Source organism: Mobula hypostoma, chromosome 3 (assembly GCF_963921235.1).
Source record: "Mobula hypostoma chromosome 3, sMobHyp1.1, whole genome shotgun sequence".
Classification (NCBI taxonomy): Eukaryota; Metazoa; Chordata; class Chondrichthyes; order Myliobatiformes; family Myliobatidae; genus Mobula; species Mobula hypostoma.
In genome coordinates, this window is record NC_086099.1 from 154,380,994 (window position 1) to 154,400,682 (window position 19,689).

General features: G+C 41.0%; 1 protein-coding gene across 11 annotated transcripts in view; it reads left to right on the forward strand.

The window, feature by feature from the left end:
• zgc:110045 (uncharacterized protein LOC664755 homolog) overlaps positions 1–19,689 on the forward strand; it is a 217,194-nt gene that overhangs the window by 151,918 nt on the left and 45,587 nt on the right. For 10 of the 11 annotated variants that reach the window (XM_063043930.1, XM_063043929.1, XM_063043928.1 and 7 more), the window contains one exon: positions 5,487–5,607. In XM_063043930.1, the coding sequence (XP_062900000.1) occupies positions 5,530–5,607 (78 nt within the window). In that variant the 5' untranslated portion in view covers positions 5,487–5,529. Of the gene's footprint in view, positions 1–5,486; positions 5,608–6,121; positions 6,196–19,689 lie in introns of those variants that run through there. The other variant, XM_063043934.1, reaches the window with a different exon arrangement.

Sequence of the window (19,689 nt, forward strand, 5' to 3'; positions counted from 1 at the left end):
GCTGCCTGGCCTGCTGAGTTCCTCCAGCATTTTGTGTGTTGCTTGGATTTCCAACATCTGCAGATTTTCTCTTGTTTGTCGTTTAGGTATATGGCTGCTTGTACTTTTGTGATGCTTTGTTCAATGAAAGACGGAGACTTTTTTAAAAAAACAGTGCTAATTAAACCCATTTAGTGTTAATTATTCATCTTCACAGTGTTACGTAACCGGCAACAATGAATATTAATCGAGACAGGTTTTATAAAAATAACCAAACATTTATTAAACACGTATAAACGATAAGGAAAAAAAAACAGGAAAACTTTAACCGGAGGTTAAACAGGTACGCAGCCGTTCATCAACTCCACTCGGCTCTGGTTCTTAAAGCGTTAAATACGAAACCAGTTCTTAAAGCAATACAGTCAGATATAGTTCTTAAAGCGATAACTTCAAAAGTCCAACAGTTTTACACATTCAATTGGGAGAGACTTCTTTGAAGAAAGATTTCTTCACCGACGCACCTTGACTGCTGGTTCTGTCCACAGGATTCCCGATGCCGAAAATAAACAGTTTAAATCAACTGACCTTAAATTCCTTTAGAGAGAGAGAGAGAGAGAGAGAGAGCACCTTTTTGCATGAACTCATTGCCCTTTTGCAAGAGTTATCTCGATGCAGGTTCTCTCCAACGAAGACTCAATAAGTTAATTCTTTATTAAACTGCCAAACGATGCTGACGTCTCTCGATCTTTCGATGAATTCTTCACTCTCCCTTCAAATGTCGGAATTGAGTAAATTGGCACTTCCGGCCACAAATTTCTAGCCACAGTCCAATAATACAATATCTTGTAAGAGAACGCACCTTCCGTTTTAAAAATGAAACTGCGTCACAAAAACAAACACGCAACAGAAACGGAGGCACAACACGTTCTACCTGGAAATCTACAAACTCAAAAACCAACTGCGTCACCTGGGTCGACCCTTATATAGTCACGGGGCACATGTCATCACGTGACCTCACAACGGCGGGAAAATCACATCAGGTGACCTCCAAAAGACCATTACATCTTTCTCACAAAAAAAAACAGATCTCCTTGAGCATGTAACAACAGGATGTTTGAGAAGAAACGGGAAACATTGTCAGAGCATATGTAAGAAAATAGTTAGCTCTGTGACTTTTGAGAGTAATGAATCTGACAGAGTAGTTAGATGCAATTAAGAATATTTTGAGTTATAAAGGTCCATTAGGCTAATGAGACTTCCATTGTCTTTGAGATAACTATTACCAATAATAATTAAAATTGAAAGTAATGCAGGATATAAAGCTTGTGCTTGTGAAACTAAAAACTGCTTTTTCCTATATAAATTTAAAGTTTACTTTAAATTGAATAATGCAGAAAGTTTATGAATTCTGTTTCAGCTTCATAGTTTCTTTTTTTATTATTTACATCTCAAGAAAATGCTGTTAATTTTCATTTTAATGAACCCAAAGTATCCCTTTGAAAGGGCTGCTTGCCTTAGAATTGGCAGTGCAGCTTAAGCTTCAGGTCAGGCTGGTATTTAAGTCCTTAAGATCATAAGATATAGGAGCAGAAGTAGGCCATTCGGCCCATTGAGTCTGTTCCACCATTCGATCATGGGCTGATCCAATTCTTCCAGTCATCCCCACTCCCCTGCCTTCTCCCCATACCCTTTGATGCCCTGGCTAATCAAGAACCTATCTATCTCTGCCTTAAATGCACCCAATGACTTGGCAACACAGCCACTCATGGCAACAAATTCCACAGATTTACCGCCTTCTGAGTGAAGTAATTTCTCTGCATCTCAGTTCAAAATGGATATCCTTCAATCCTGAAGTCGTGCCCTCTTGTCCTAGGATCCTCTAGCAGGGGAATTAACTTTTCCATATCTAATCTGTTCAGGCCTTTTAACATTTGGAATAGTCCTCTGAAATCCCCCCTCATTCTCCTGAACTCCAGGGAATATAGCCCAAGACCTGCCAGACATTATTCATATGGTAACCCTTTCATTCCTGGAATCATTCTCATGAATCTTCTCTGAACCCTCTCCAATGTCAGTATATCGTTTCCAAAATAAGGAGCCCAAAACTGCATGCAATACTCCTTGTGGTCTGATAAGTGCCTCATAGAGCCTCAACATCACATCCCTGCTCTTATATTCTATACCTCTAGAAATGAATGCCAACATTGCATTCACCTTCTTCACCACCGACTCAACCTGGAGGTTAACCTTAAGGGTATCCTGCACGAGGACTCCCAAGTCCCTTTGCATCTCTGCATTTTGAATTCTTTCCCCATCTGAATAATAGCCTGCCCATTTATTTCTTTCACCAAAATGCATGACCGTACACTTTTCAACATTGTACTGTATTTCATTTGCCACTTCTTTGCCCATTCCCCTAAACCATCTAAGTCTCTCTGCAGACTCTCTGCTTCCTCAACACTACCCACTCCTCCACCTATCTTTGTATCAAATTTAGCCACAAATCCATTAATCCCATAGTCGAAATCATTGACATACATCATAAAAAAGCAGTGGTCCCAACACCAATCCCTGTGGAACTCCACTGGTCACCAGCAGCCAGCCAGAATAGGATCCCTTTATTCTCACTCTCTGTTTTCTGCTGATCAGCCAATGCTCCACCCATGCTAGTAACTTCTCTGTAATTCCATGGGCTATTATCTCACTAAGCAGCCTCATGTGCGGCACCTTGTCAAAGGCCTTCTGAAAATCCAAGTACACCACAACTACTGCATCTCCTTTGTCTACCCTGCCTGTAATTTCCTCAAAAAATTGCAGTAAGTTAGTCAGGCAGGATTTTCCTTTCAGGAAACCATGCTGGCTTTGGCCTATCTTGTCATGTCCCTCCAGGTATTCCATAATCTCATCTCGAACAATCAATTCCAACAACTTCCCAACCACTGATGCCAGTCTAACAGGTCTATAGTTTCCTTTCTGCTGCCTCCCGCCCTTCTTAAATAGCGGAGTAACATTTGCAATTCTATTGATTCTTGGAAGATCATTGTTAATGTTTCCGCAATCTCTCCAGCTACTTCCTTCAGAACCCAATGGTGCATTCCATCAGGTCCAGGAGATTTATCCACCCTCAGACCATTAAGCTTCCTGAGCATCTTTGCAGTCATAATCTTCACTGCACATACTTCAGTTTCCTGACACTCTTGAATGTCCGGTGCACTGCAAATGTCTTCCACTGTGAAGACCGATGCAAAATTCGCATTCAGTTCCTCTGCCATCTCTGTGTCTCTCATTACAATATCTCTAGCATCATTTTCTATTGGTCCTATATCTACCCTTTTCCCTTTTTATACTTTAAAAAAAAGCTTTTAGTATCTTCTTTGATATTAGTCACCAGCTTCTTTTCATAATTCATCTTTTCCTTTCTAATGACCTTCTTAGATTCCTCCTGCAAGTTTTTAAAATCTTCCCAACCCTCTATCTTCCCACTAGCTTTGGCTTTCTTGTATGACCTCTTTTTTGCTTTTACTTTGTCTCTGACTTCACCTGTCAGCCATGGTAGTGTCCTTCTTCCATTTGAGAATTTCTTCTTATTTGGAATATATCTGTCTTGCACTTCCCTCATTTTTCACAGAAACTCCAGCCATTGCTGCTCTGCTGTCCTTCCTGCTAGTGTCTCTTTCCAGTCAACCTTGGCCAGTTCCCCTCTCGTGCCATTGTAATTTCCTTTATTCCACTGAAATACCGACACATTGGAATTTAGTTTCTCCTTCTCAAATTTCAAAGTGAACTTGACCATATTGTGATCACTGTTCCCTAAGGGTTCCTTAACCGTAAGCTCGCTTATCACCTCCAGATCATTGCACAACACCCAATCCAGCACAGCCGAACCCCTAGTGGGCTCAACAACAAGCTGTTCTAAAAAGCCATCTCGCAGACATACTGCAAGTTCTCTCTTGAGGTCCAAAACTGACTTTCATGCTAAAATCCCCAACAATTATCATGCCTTTGCCCTTCTGACATGTCTTTTCTGTCTCCTGTTGTAATTTGTAATCCACATTTAGCTTAGAATTGTATAGATTTGTGCCCTTTGACTCTGTAAAGTGGATTAACTATAGTCTTGATTATTTTTCGTGCCATCATGAATGAAGTCATTTGTGAAGGAGAGGGCACAGAAATAATCCTGGGGCACATACACAGTTCCATTAGTAGCTAAACTCATGGCTGCAACATCGATGTATTGAATAGAATAAACTCCAAGAATTTAATTAAATTGCTCTACTGTTACACTAGGGCACGTAGTGTTTAACAGCTAGCCTGGATAATGCTTATGTTTTCATTCCACTGGGAAAGTGTTGTTGTTAAGTTATTATCAACCTTTGACTTAAAAACATACCTGGTGTTCTAAAAATTGTATCTGTGCTCATTAATAGGTTACTTCAAATGTCCATACATTTATTTGTCCTTTGGAATAGAAATTTATATGTATATTTAAGGCAGAGGGTGATAGATTTTTGATTGGTCAGGGCATGAAGGGATACAGGTAGAAGGCAGGAGATTGGGGCGAGGAAGAAAATTAGATCAGCCATGATTAAATGGCAAAGCAGACGCGATGGGCCAAATGGCTTAATTCTACTCCTATTTCTTATGGTCTTAAGGTCTAAATGAATAATGGAACCTTACAATAGTTTATTCAAGGCACTTAGGTTCATTCACTTTGGCAAAACAAATCCATTTATCAAAAATAGTTTTTGGCCAGAATCAAAATACTTCTTCACTAATGGTTACTGGCTAAAACTTCATGTAAGTAACCACGGAAGCTGAAAACAAATTCCTTCTTGTTCTCTGATTGCTTCATTCGTGGTGGGGTGAGGGTGAGAGATGGTAGGACTGATTTTGAGTTAGAAACACAATATGTCATATCTGTCTTTCTATATTTGTTATTATTTGTGGGGAAGAAACAGCTGCGATAAAGGCTTCTAACTTGAAAACATAAAAATGAGAAAATTTTAAAGTTAGAATTAACTTGGACATTTGAATGGAGTCTCAGGTTACCCTGACTTCCACGTACAATGGGAATATTCTTCATGCTTCATTAGTGTTTCAATAGTGCATATAATGAGAAAATAGAGTTTGATTTACTGCTAATCTAAATCGTAAGCAAGTATAGCAAATGTGAAGATTATGTTCATTCAGGATTAAAAATCTAGAAAAGAAGATGATACCTAAAAGTTGACGGGGTGGGGGGGTGGGGGTGGAGTTGCACTTTCAAGAAACAAAGAATCAGGATTTTTGACAGTACAATTGTTAAGTTTGTATATAAGGTTCTTCTGAACTGCTTTCTGTGCTCAATATTTCCACAAGTCTGGAAACGTAACAATTTTTCTTTGGTCAAAATGTGCAAGCATCACTAAGAAAACTATGACTTCCAGAAATTTAAAATGATAATCAAGTATCAACTAAAGTAACTGTTAAAATGAAATTTTGATCACTGAATTATCTTCTTTCTGCAGAGTTTCAGTATTTTCTTATACTTTCACGAGTTGAAAGAGCAGAATGACTACATCAGACTGCAAAGTGGCTGAAGGGGGGCTGAGCGTCACTCTGACTATTCGCCTGCTTATGCATGGAAAGGTACAGTGTCATCAACAGTCATAAAAAATTGAGAAAGCATAATATTTATGTTGACTTGAAATAATTAAACCTGTCCTCTTAGCAAAGTAATTAAGGTTCTTATTACCATATAATTAGTGATGTGGAATAGGTGATAATGGAATGTAACATTTATTTAATGTCTTATTTTATGCATGACGTCCTGCAATAAATTTCTCGTAAGAAGTTACTCCTGATGGTCAAGGAGTTTATCCAGTAAATAGTTGAACAATATAGACCAGTGAGGGCTCCAGATTTGATCTTGGATCTCAACTAACTGAAGAATTATTGTACAATGATTGCTCCAGTGCTATTTTAGGAAGGAGAAAATCAGCAGCAGCTCTTACTCCTGCAGATAGCAATTGCCTTTGCTGTTTGCTAGACCCTGGCACTATTCCTTTCTCTATTGATTTTTTGTATATGGATATTAGTGCCTCATGTTATCAGTCTCATTCTTTTCTCTTTCTTCCGCTGTTATTTTTTAATATCCTCACAGGAGAAGATCTCCTTTAGAAAGCCTTCGCACAGATGGTCTGGGTCTCTTTAACTTCCTGCTGCTCTTTGATGGAGGTATTGTCACCGGTCAAGCCATCTCATTTCTTTCCTTCTCATCTCCCAAAGTGCTCCATGACACAGTGTTTTTTTTAATAGCAGCACAGGTGACAGACTTTGCTCTCAGTGGTAGAAAGCAGATTGAATGGTAGGCATTTCATGAACTCGAACCCACAACCATCTTCTTTCAAAGCAGGTGGCTATAAAATGTTCACAAAACGGTGCTTTTATTTTGCTGCACCTTCTTGGTGGATGCTAAATCAAACCTGAGAAATTTAAAGGATGAGGAATTGCCGGGTGATGTTTTGCATTAAGTGATTGACTGTGAAAGCAGCAAAATGAGTTGTAATGGATGACGATGGACAGGCGTTTTAGCTAATGATAGAAAGAAAACAGCAATGCCTGAGTAGGCAATGTTGAAAAAGCATCACAATGTTGAAGCTAAGATGAGATAATTGCAATTAAAGCAGACGATTTCTTTATCGTTCGTAGAACATAGAAAGAGGTTCTTCAGCACATCATGTCTTTGCTGAACACGGTGTCAACTTAACCTAAATCTTTTCTACACTTAGATGATCCATGCCCCTTCATAACAGCCTCGTAAATGCCACTGTAGTGTCTGCACCTCTGGAGCATCTAGACAGTAAAGACACCTATCATATTATAATTCCAAGTAAACTCAACATCTAACTCTGATACCTGGGAGTCAACACCTCCCTCTGCAATGGGACCCTTGGCTTCCTGACCAGCAAACCGCTATCAGTAAGGATAGGCAGCAACACCTCAACCACGATTATTCTTAACACCGGTGCTCCACAAGGCTCTGTCCTCAGCCCTCTATCCTTTGGAATTCTCCTCTTCAGAGAGTGGTGGAAGCAAAGCTTTTGAATATTTTCAAAGCAGAGGGCAGAAGTATTGGTGGGATTGTAGAGTTGAGGTTACAATTGGATCAGCAGAACGGATTGCAAGGGTTCAAGTAGTCTACTCCTGTTTCTAATTTGCACAAGTGTTCACCTTTTTCATGAATTTGTGTAAATTCTAGAGTAATGCAATAGGTTGCTTATGCCTGTTTGCTCTGCTCTATGTTTTATTTACCTGCATAATAAGGCTTCAAGAAAATTACATTTCATGTTGGCAAAACCAATACCAGCAGGTCAGCAACTCAATGATGTTGAAAGCTTGAAAATCCTGGAAACACTCAGCAGATCAGGCAGCAAACGTGCAGAGGTTAATATTGTGGATCAAAAAGGCTTCATCAGAACTGCGAGAAAACAAGATTCTTTTAAGGTGCAGAGAGGGAATAGACAGAATGGATACTACTGAGGGAATAACTCTATTAGCATGGGACTTGGGTCCCTCAGGTCATTATCTTTATGTCAGAGGGCAGCATATGCGGAGGAAGCAAGCTGATACAGGATTGTGTCTCAGTCTGCTGAGACGTCTGGATGTTAAGTTTAAGGCCAATCCTGTCATGTGTTTTGGCAAACACATTATCAATATCTTGGAGATGAGCCTCCAAGGATACACAAACACCTTCTGCAATGTGTAGCTCAGCTGCAGAGAGTTAGGTGACCTTGGATTTGGAGAATAGTCACTGTGGGTTGAACAGTTTTCCAGTATTCTGAAAATTAGTTTTACATCCAATGTATTGGAAATGAGATACAAATTTGTAATAGAAAGACTGAGGGAAGCAGTGAATAATGACACAATCTTATTTGATTCTTGTCTTCCCATGGCAGATAGCAAGGAGGACTCTCAGGCCTGGTTTCTTTCTTGAAGAGAGTCATGGTTATGTGAGCCAAGGATAATTAATTGGGCTTTCAATTTGATAGAGTTATTCATATGAGGCACAATCTAACCTGCTGTAAATTCCCTCAGGCTTTACTTTTCATTGTTTTCAGGTCCCTTTATTTTGTTTTGTTGGCTAGCTTTCTTCAGTAAACTATCAATCAGTTTACTTCTTCAAGGAAAACTCAGATTCATCATGTCAGTGATATTCTCAGTGTTCTTTCCAATCCTTCCTCGAAACTACAACTTAAAATTAATAACATCACATACACAATGCTTGAGGAACTCAGCAAGTTAGGAGCATCTATGAATGGGAATAAACAGTTGATGTTTCGAACTGAGTCCCTTTATTGCGACTGGAAAGGAAGGGGGTAGAAGCCAGAATAAGATGGTGGGGAGAAGGGACGGCATACAGGCTGGTGGGTGAGAGGTGAAAAGGTGGGTAGAAGGAGATGGTATGAAGATGAAAGCGGTAAAGGGCTTAAGAAGAAGGATTCTGATAGGGGACAGTGGAACATGGAAAAAGGGAAAGAGGTGATGGGCAGGTGAGGAGAAGAGAAGGGGTAAGAGTGGAACCAGAATGAGGAATGGGGAAAAAAAGAGATGGAGGAGGGAGAGAAATTACTATTAAATTAGAGAAATTGATGCTCATGCCAGCAGGTTGGAATGACAGAATATGAGGTGTTGCTCCTCCAGCCTGAGTGTGGCAAATTATAAAATTATAATGATAAAACTCTTCAAAGAGCACAATAAATTAAATTTAGAGTGCCTCACACAAAATTCTGGAGGAACTCAGTGGTCAGGCAGCCTCTGTGGAGAGGAATAAACAGAAAATGTTTCAGGCTGAGACCCTTCAAAGATGCTGCCTGACCTGCTGAGTTCCTCCAGCATTTCATGTGTGTTAGTCCGGATTTGCAGCATATGCAGGTTCTCTTGTGTCCACAACATACTATGCTTTGAGTTTAAGATTGCTGAAAGATTATGGATTAGATCAAGTACATCAATATAATTGCAATACGTTTATACAGTGGACTTCAGACCACTCTGATCAAGGGTTGAAGAAATTACATTCAGATTACATTATTCAGTCAATCATCTACTTGGCCCTCATGAAAAACCTTTGCATCACCAGTGTATAACTTCTAATATGATAAGTCTAGAGGGTTGGAACTTCTGAAATTGTTCTTTTTACTATGATCACTGAAAATTTCTGTACATCAGTATATGCGACGTTGAAGCATGGCAACACTTGTTTGCTGTCCCCAGCACATATTTGGGCTGTGTTAGCTGTTTACACAAGTAACATATTTCACAGTGTGTTTCAGTGTACATGTGGCAAATAAAGCTGATCCTTAATGTTAAAGATCTTAAAATTTTAACATTATTTTGTATTATAAGGGCAGTCAGACATTTGCCCTTTGAATATAACTTACATTGCTGATACTCCACAGTATCCTGTATAAAGGCATTTCCATCTTTCCATATTTCTACATGACATAGAAAGATATCATTCAGCCCATTAAATTTGTGCTGCCTGCAGAAAAATCCCACTCTCTGTAATCTGTTCTCCCAACATTCTCATTAACACTCCTCACGTTCTATCACTCATCTACACTGTAAAGGTAATTTACAATTGGCCAATTAATTTAATAACCTGCAAATCATAACCAGATTCAGTATTTCAAAGCATAGATCAGAGCACAGTGATTACTAGATGGTAATTTGGACATAGAGCCAAAGATCTGTGGATCTGAATGAATACACCATGGTTGTCACAGACTTTATTGACGCATTTATAGATAATGTGTCCCCACAAAATCATTCAGTGTCTTCCCCATTCAGAAGCCCTGGATGAACCATGAAGTCTGCAATCTGCTGGGAGCCAGATCAGAGGCATTCGTGTCTGGTGACCAAGGAAGTTAGAAGAGGTCCAGGTATGATTTCCAGTAAGCCATCTCAAGGGTGAAGTGGCAATTCCAGATGAAACTTGACTCAATAAAGGATGCTAGACAGTTGTGGCAGGATTTGAATACAATCACCTCTTAGAAAGTTAAATCAAGAGACATAGGTGACAGCAGGGCTTCACTTCCAGATGAGTTCAATGCCCTCTACACTCACTTTCTCTATCAAAACATGGAAGAACTATCACAAGCTCCCAGAGCGCCCGATGATCCTGTGATCTCAGTCTCTGAGACTAATGTGCATGCAGCCTTTAGGAGGGTGAATCTACAAAAAGCATTCGGCCCAGATGGGGTACCTGGCCAAGTACTAAAGACAGTGAGATCTTTAGCCGCTTGCTTCAGCAATCTGAGGTACCCACCTGCTTCAAGCAGGCTTCAGTTATACTGGTGCCAAGAAGAGCATGGTGATCTGCCTTAATGACTAACATCAAGTAGCACTTACATCCACAGTGGTGGAGTGTTTTGAGAGGTTGGTAATGAACCATATCGACTGCCTGAGAAGTGACTTAAATTCACTCTATTTTGCCTACTGGAGGTACAGCTCCACAGCAGATGCTATTTCATTGGCTCTTCACTCAACCCTAGAAGATCTTCAGCAAAGATCCATACATCTTTATATCTATATCGACTTCAGCTCAGTATTCAATACCATCATCCCCTCAAAACTAATCAATAAGCTTCAAGACCTTGGTCTCAATACCTCGTTTTGCAATTGAATCCTTGATTTCCACACTTGCAGACCCCAGTCAGTTTGGATTGGAACAACATCTCCATGATCTCCATCAACACAGGTGCACCACAGGGCTGAATGCTTAGACCCCTGCTTTACTTGCTTTACACTTATGACTGTGTGGCTAAGCACAGCTCCAATGCCATATTCAAGTTTGCTGATGACACCACTGTCATAGGCCAAATCAAAAGTGGTGATAAATCAGCACATGGCGGGGGGGGAGAGATTGAAAATCTGGCTGAATAGTGCCATAACAACAATGTCTTATCAATGTCAACAAGACCAAGGAGCTGATTATTGTTTTCAGGAGAAGGAAACCAAGATCTATGCACCCGTGCTTATTGGAGGATCAGAGATGGAGAGGGTCAGCAAGTTTAAATTCCTCAGTATTATTATTTTGGAAGACCTATGCTGGGCCCAACATGCAAGTGCAATTACGAAGAAAGCATGGCAGCCCCTCCACTTCCTTAGGAGCTTGTGGAGCTTTTCTCTGACATCTAAAACTTTGACAAACTTCTATAGATGTGTAGTGGAGCGTATATTGACTGGCTGCATCACAGTGCCTGGTATGGAAAGACCAATGCCCAAGAATGGAAAAGCCTACCGAAAGTAGTGGATACAGCCCAGTCCAACACAGGTTTAGCCCTCCCCACCATTGAGCACATCTACATGAAACACTTTTGCAGGAAAGCAGCATTCATCGTCAGGGACCCACACCACCCAGGACATGTTCCCTTGATTCTCAGGACTCACACCACCAAGTTCAGGAACAGTTACTATATCTATATACTACATCGGGCTCTTGAACCAAAGGGGCTAACTTCACTCAACCTCACTTGCCACATCATTGAAATCTTCCTACAACCTATGGACTCACTTTCAAGGACTGTTCATCTAAGTTCTTGATATTTATTGATATTATTATTTGTTATTATTATTTCTTTATTTTTGTATTTGCACAGCTTGTTGACTTCTGCACTCTGGTTGAACACCCAAGTTGGGTAGTTTTTCATTGATTGTTTTATGGTTATTATTCTATAGATTTATTAAGAATTCCTGCAAGAAAATGAATCTCAGGGTTGTATGTGGTGACATATGTGTACTTCGATAATAAATTTACATTGAACTTTGAGATGTAAACAGTGTTTGTACATTTGTAACTGAAGTCCGTGTGAGAGAGAATTACATCCTGTTTTACTTGCCTTCAACCCTGTATTTTGTCTAATGGCAATGTTCGAGCAAATTGCTGCTTGGTTTTAAGTGCATTTTCACTGCAGGTTTCACAAAATGCAAAGAAGATACCAACACAAGATTTTTAAAGGTAGTTTCAGCACTTGGCCCAAGTTTAAGCATCTGAGATGGCTTCCAGAATTAGAGAGGTCTCGAATGACAAAAAGAAACTTTAAGTGAAAAAAAAAGAAAGCTACCCTTCTTTTGGTGACAACTGACTCAGGTGATATCACTGATATCAGATCATTCGTGAGCAGAACCCGTCAATGGCATGGAAACTTGCTAATTGCACTTCTGGCAAAGCATGTCATGTCATCTGCAGAAATTATCTGATGACTCAGCAGTAGTTGAGTGTATAAAGGGAGGATGAATACAGGGCCCCAGTGGAGGACTTTGTCATCCGGTGCAAGCTGAATCATCTGCAGCTCAACACCAGTAAGGCAAAGGAAACGGTGATGGTCTTCAGATAGATTAAGTCTGCGCTGCTTCTTGTTACTATTGATGATGAGGATGTGGATGTGGTGAGGACTGACAAGTACCTGGGGGTGCATCTGAATAAGAGGCAAGATTGCTATCAATGAAACCCTAACAGATATAAAGTGAACATGTGTCTAATATAATTGAACTTTTCATAGAGTCATCTCCCAAGTGTACTGTCAAAAACCACCACAGTTATCTGCTCCACAACCCATCCAAGGCCATGGATCTCCTGCACCTCTCCATTTTTTTTTCTTGTTTATTTCCCGGAACAAAACTTCTAGTGCAGTGTTTATAAATTGTGGATCTGCTCCCTTTGTTGTACATTTCTACAATATCTCTTAAGTCAAAATGAGATTCCAGAATGATTGTCAACACCAAATACAGCCACAGTGTGCTTTCCTTCTAGGTAGAGTACACTGGCTTTAAATTGTGCAGACCAAGAGATGTTGGTCGGACGTCACAGGGCTCTTGCTGAGGCTCCCAGCTGACCATGAGTAGACTGAACAGTAGCTGCATGGACTACTCTCACAGAATGAAACCAACAGTTGGGGTGATTTTGGTATCTCAATTCCCTTTTCATTTGCTATGTCCTGCACAAGGCCTGTAGTTAGCCCTGTGCAAGTGGTTCCAAGTTTGGGATTTAGTACATGTATATGTCTACAGAAATGCTAGATTTGTTGACACATTCTTGCTGGTATAATTGTTATTGCACTATACTGATTCATTGCAGAGTGTAAACTTGGTAAAATTCTTTCACATGTAACATAAGCCTGTTTATTATCTTATGTGAGATAAAATGTGAAGAAGGAGGGAAGCCATGGAGGTAATTGTTTTAATTGTATTTGATTAAATGTTTTCAATTATGCATTTTAAAGTGTTTTAAGGATATTGAATTTTTACATTTTTGATGTTTGTTTTTATTGTAATTGTTCGTTAGCTATAAATAACCCTGAATGTTGGCTGCATTTACCTTCAATTCAATGAAGATGCCTGTTGCCAAATTTAGGCTAAAACGCAAGAGAACATTTTGAGAAGACATCAAGGGGTAGGACATATACAATAAATAGTAGGATACTAAAGAATGTTGATGAACAGAGGGACCTTAGGGTTCAAGTGCGGAGTTCCCTGAAAGTGCAAACAAATAGGTAAGATGGTGACGAAGGTTTATGACATATTTGCCTTCGTAGGCTGGGACTTTGTTGCAACATAATCAAGCACTGGTTAGAGCACACATGGAATATTGTGTGCATTTCTGATCATCAGACTAAAGATGGGGTGAGTTTATGCTGGAGAGAGCACGATTTGCTCTGCAAATTCATCACGGTGTTGCCAGGTTTGGAGAACTTTAGATGGAGAGAGACTGGACAAACCAGATGCATTTTTCTTGGAGCAAAGGAGGCAGAGGGGTGTTCTGACTGAGGTATATTCAATTATAGGAGGCATTGATAGGGTGGTGGTAAAAATCTTTCTTTTCACCATGGTAAGGATTTCAAAAGCAAGAGGACATGGATGTAAAGTTAGAGAAAGGAGTTTTAAATGAGATATGAGATAAAGTGTTTTTTTTTTACAGAGAGTTGCAGTACGTATCTGGACCTGTCATGTGAGGGGTTGGCTTATTTGTCGGTTGAAAGCTGCTTCTGTTGTGTCGGTTATTGATGATCTCATTCAAAGGATGCAGCAGCTGTTTCTCATTGGTTGCCTTGCGTGCCACGGTACCCATTTCTGGTTCTGGGTGTCATAGGGTATAAGAATAGCATGTGTGAGAGAGTCACTCTCTTTCCTTTGTCTCCAGGGCCTGCTTTCTTAAAATATATATATTTTTAAATTTTATATATAATTTCTGTTTTTTTACGATATTTGGTCTGTTCAATGTACGTGTACTGTAATTGATTTATTAATTATTATTATTATTATTTTGTCTTCTGTATTATCTATTGCATTGAACTGCTGCTGCTAAGTTAACAAATTTCATGACACATGCCGATGATAATAAACCTGATTCTGATTCTTCAGGCTGAAGTTGTGACCAGCACTGAAGGAGTATTGGGAAAGAGCATTGCAGACATACTGTAGTGTTTACTATGTATTAGTTAAGGTTTAGATAGAATAGGCAGGGGATATCTGTTTCCTAGGGTTGAAATGTCTAATACCGGAGGGCAGGCATTGAAGATGAGAGGGGGCAGATTCGAGGGGGATGTGAAGGGTAGGTTTTTTTACTCAGAGTGGCTTAGGCCTGGAATGCGCTGCCTGAGATGTGGTAGAGGCAAATATATTTAAGGCTTTTAAAGAGATGTTTGGATAGGCACATGGATGTGAGGAAGATGGAGGGATGTGGACATTATTCAAGTAGGCAAGATTAGTGTTTGGGTGTTTTTGATTTGCTATTTAGCTAGTTCGGCAGAGCAATGAGGAACGAATAGCCTGTTCCTGTACTGTACTGTTCTCTGTTATATGTACTTGTTTATAGCATAATTAGTTCCACAGTTTTATAACTTAGGGAGGTTTAATGGAGTGCCCGTTAAGTTAAAAGTGTTACTGAATATTTAGTATTGTAGTTTTGTGTAGTTGAGGGTAATTTAGATAAGCACATGTTCAGCTAAATGTCCGGTTTAGTGTTTCACTGTTCATTTATAACTAAATAGTTAATGTCCTCTCTTGGCAATCAGGGTCTTCTGTTTCATTTACTGGATTCTTGAATCCCTTTCCACGCTATATCTGGTGTAGTCAACACTCACTGGATCCTCCAATCCCTTTCCACGTTATATCTGGTGTAGTCAACACTCACTGGATCCTCCAGTCCCTTTCCACGTTATCTCTGGTGTAGTCGACACTCACTGGATCCTCCAATCCCTTTTCACGTTATATCTGGTGTAGTCGACACACACTGGATCCTCCAATCCCTTTCCACGTTATATCTGGTGTAGTCGACACTCACTGGATCCTCCAATCCCTTTCCACGTTATATCTGGTGTAGTCGACACTCACTGGATCCTCCAATCCCTTTCCACGTTATATCTGGTGTAGTCGACACTCACTGCATCCTCCAATCCCTTTCCACGTTATATCTGGTGTAGTCGACACTCACTGGATCCTCCAATCCCTTTCCACGTTATATCTGGTGTAGTCGACACTCACTGGATCCTCCAATCCCTTTCCACGTTATATCTGGTGTAGTCGACACTCACTGGATCCTCCAATCCCTTTCCACGTTATATCTGGTGTAGTCGACACTCACTGGATCCTCCAATCCCTTTCCACGTTATATCTGGTGTAGTCGACACTCACTGGATCCTCGAACCTCTTTGCACGTCACAGGAGCTCGCTGCCAGAGGATGTGGTGGCAACATATAGAATCACTACAGTTAAGAGACATTTAGACAGGCACTTGAATAGGCAGATCTCTGAAGGACATAGTCAAAATATGGGCAAATGGGAGTTAGTGTCGATGGGCAAAAAGGTTAGTATGGTGGGCTAAAAGACCCATTTCTGTGCTGTACAACTCTGATTCAGATATCTCTGAAGTCTATAGATAAACAAGCTGGAGTAAGCTGGTGGTGTAGTGGCATCAACACTGGACTTCAAGGCAGATGGTCCTGAGTTCAAACCCAGCCGGGTCCCAACCTGCGCAGCAGCAGTATCTGTGCGGAAGAAAGGCCTGGCACAACTTCCGTACCTTGCCGTGAAAACCCTATGGAACCTATTGTCCACGAGGTCACGAAGAGTTGGACTCGACTTAATGACTGAACAACGACAACAGTGTAAATCAATCAAAATTACATGATGAGCCATTACCCCAAATCAATCAGAAGAATTTGTGAACTGCAAGGTTCACTACTTTCCCATATTTCCCCCTTTCCAACTGCAGGCTGGAGGCCAATTTAAATTTTCTTAACAAATAGAAGACTGTGAGTTGCAGACCACTGGGCATCAATGACGTTATTTGTGTGAGGGGATTTAGAGAGGAAAGGGGTTTAGTAGCAGGCTAAAAGTAGGATGGGAAGAGTGGAGGAATGACAGTGTTGACCCACTGAAGCAACATGAGGAGGTGGGAGGGATACCCAGGCTGGCGGTGTGAGTGGCTGCACTGCTTTCTTCCTCACACTGCTCCATTGCAACAGCACCACCGACCCCATACCTAGAATTATCACCCAAAATTGTCCTGACCTCTTCAGCATTTTCTGGGTTTTTTGATTTCAGGTCTTGTGTCCCTTTGCTAGTTGCTAGATTATTCAGTGTCCCAAATGGCATGAAGCAAGGGTGTGTGTTGGCCCTCTTTTTCACATGCATAATCAACCATAGGCTCAGGGACCCTGAACATGCGGTGTACCTACTGTACAGACTACATGGATCATGCTTGATCTGTGTTGCTTAGAATCCAAATCTAAGACAGTTAAGAGTCCTCATCGAAGCACTCTATGCGGACATCTGCACTCTATGGCCCACACTGAGTCTGATCGCAGAAGCCTCGTGTCTGTTTGGCCTCGCCATCTGTCTGAACAAAACAGAGGACTTACTTCAGCCTGCTTCCTGATCCACTGCTGTGCCCCCTCCCATCACTATCAAAGTCACAACACTGCGGACGGTACCCTCAGTGACATCTCCAGTGATGGGTCCTTGGATTTAAAAATATCAATGCCAGGGTTTGCAAGGCTAGTCAGAGGCTGGGCCACCTGTGATCATGTGTGCTCAGTCAGCATAATATTCAGATGTTCACTAAGATCAACTTGTACAAGGGTGCTGTCCTTACAAGCCTCCCAAATGGTTGTGAAACATGGACCGTATACAAAAGGCAAATCAACTGCAGGAGTGCTTCCACATACACAGCCTGATGACCATTATGGGTATCCACTGGCATGACAGTATCACAAATCTGGAAGTCCTCAAAAGGGCATTTTATACACATGGAGGACTCCAAACTTCCCAAGCAGCTCTCCCTACCGCCTTACTCTGACTTCTTGCCCCTTCCTGTCCAGTTCTGCTGAAGGGTCTCGGCCCGAGATGTTGACTATTTATTCCCATCCACAGATCCTGTTTGACCTGCTGAGTTCCTCCAGTAAACTGTGTGTATTCCCTAAGCAGCCGCCCTAAGGCCAGTCATCACGGAAAGCAGAAACCATGGTAGACCTCATAAGAGGAATAAAGACTGTGTGAAAGCCAGCTTTGGTTAGAGCGGACATGCTTCCCAGCATCTGGAACATAGAGCACGAGACAGAACTGGTTGTTGTGCCTTGGTTAAACTTCCTCACAGCAACTTAGAAGACGGTCATCACGTGGAGACTGCCTGACGAAAGAGGAAAGCAGCAGCAACAGCCGTGTCTACGGAATCAGGACAACTCCCTTGTCCCCACTGTGAACATCTATGCTGTTCAACAATTGGCTTCTACAGTCACCACCAAACACACATCAGATGAGCTGCACAAACACAATCATCGTTGTCAAATTCGACGGACAAGGGATTTACTGGGATTTATTGTTCAGATTTCTCATTGCCATTGTAAGCCAAGTTGGAAGTGCTCCTTTGCACATGTCTTTAAGTTACTTGTGGGACCAAAGAGGCTGGGCAAATTGCATCTCCTCACACAACTGCTCAGGGATCTTATGCACGTAACTTCATGGCCCTTGCTTGTTCTGAGGGTGCCTGTTTTGCAGTGTGTGAGTCCGTGACTGCACCCACATCCAGGAAGCCGTAGAGAATGAGATCAATAGAGTGCCTGTCCATTCTTAGTGGCACCACTGCAGGGAATGTTCTAGCTCTTTCAGGTAAATTACCAGTTACCTGTTTAATTCTTCTGGCTATTGCCAATTGGAGAATTGTGGATAAATGTCAGCCCCCTCTGATACAAGAAGCTGGAGTATGGTTCATCTCACCTGCTCTTTGCATTCAGCCCCATGCCAGTTCCACTACTGCACCGAGAACGGAAGTCTTGCAGACTTTGTAACCACATGTGATGCCTAAGCCCAAGACAGATTCTGAAGGCCCACCCTCAGACCCTCTTGATGATCTTTTTCTATTTCATCCTGTCAAGTCTTTTTCAGAGTCCTGAGTGTCTCTGATAATTCATAAAACAAAAAAACATTTACTTCAATAAGTTAAAAACTCATTTCATATCTTATTAAAAACATTAAATACATTAAAAACTTAGAAATATTGGGGTTAACCAAGATAAAAGGAATGTCTTGCCTGTGTTATCCTCTTCAAACAGGATTACTAACCCCACTCAAATGAAGGCACCAACCACGTATGAGTGATGCTGAGGAACTATTTGCAAAATATACCAGGCCTTTCAGAATATCATAACTGAGCACTGCCCTCGGACTCAAAGGCTCCAGCATCCTACCTGTCAGAGTGTATTTATTATTTTCACATTGAAGTACAGAGGTATGAAAGTCAGAAACAGCCAGCTGGTGTCTCTATTTATGAACTATCATTACCATCTAACCTATTGTGCTCTCATCTTGTGCTTTGTAGTTCAAAAGTTGAGAAGTCAAGTAAATTCATACTGGAAATTATATCTTTAAAAAAATGTTGGAATTGTATTCTTTGTAAGCAATTACCATATGTGCATAACAAGATTTTGTAAAATCTGTAAATCTGAAAACAGGAACAAAACAATAGATACACTTACTAGATCAGGAAGCATTTGCAGAGAGAGAAACAGTGTTAATATTTCAGGTTAATGATGTTCCATAAAATCTGTGTGTTGCAAATAATCTTTCCTTTCACCAGGGAATTGCACAGAACCGGCCTAGCCTGTCCAAATTGTGTGCAGAATGCAGCTAAACAGAATTAACTTTCTGATTAATTTTCATTTAAACCCAGACATCCCACCTCTCCCGGAAGTTTCTGGAGTCTCCCGCATATTGAGAGCAGCTCCTTGATGCCCAGAAATTATATGCAATATCCTGGAAATTGATTTTTTTGAGAGGGAGAGGGAGAGGGAGAGCGAGCATCTTGATTGATCTCTCTTTGTGCTAAGTAGACCTATCAGTTTTCTCTGTGGGCGGGCTTTACAGTCGACCTCAAAAATAATGTCAGTGTTGCTCGCTGCACTGTTTGCAACAGTGACTCTTCTATTGCCCATGGTGGGTTAAAATGTAAAAGACATGTCGAGCAACACACATCAAAGTTGCTGGTGAACGCAGCAGGCCATGCAGCATCTGTAGGAAGAGGTGCAGTCGACGTTTCAGGCCGAGACCCTTCGTCAGGACTAACTGAAGGACGAGTGAGTAAGGGATTTGAAAGTTGGAGGGGGAGGGGGGGATCCAAAATGATAGGAGAAGACAGGAGGGGGAGGGATGGAGCCGAGAGCTGGACAGGTGATT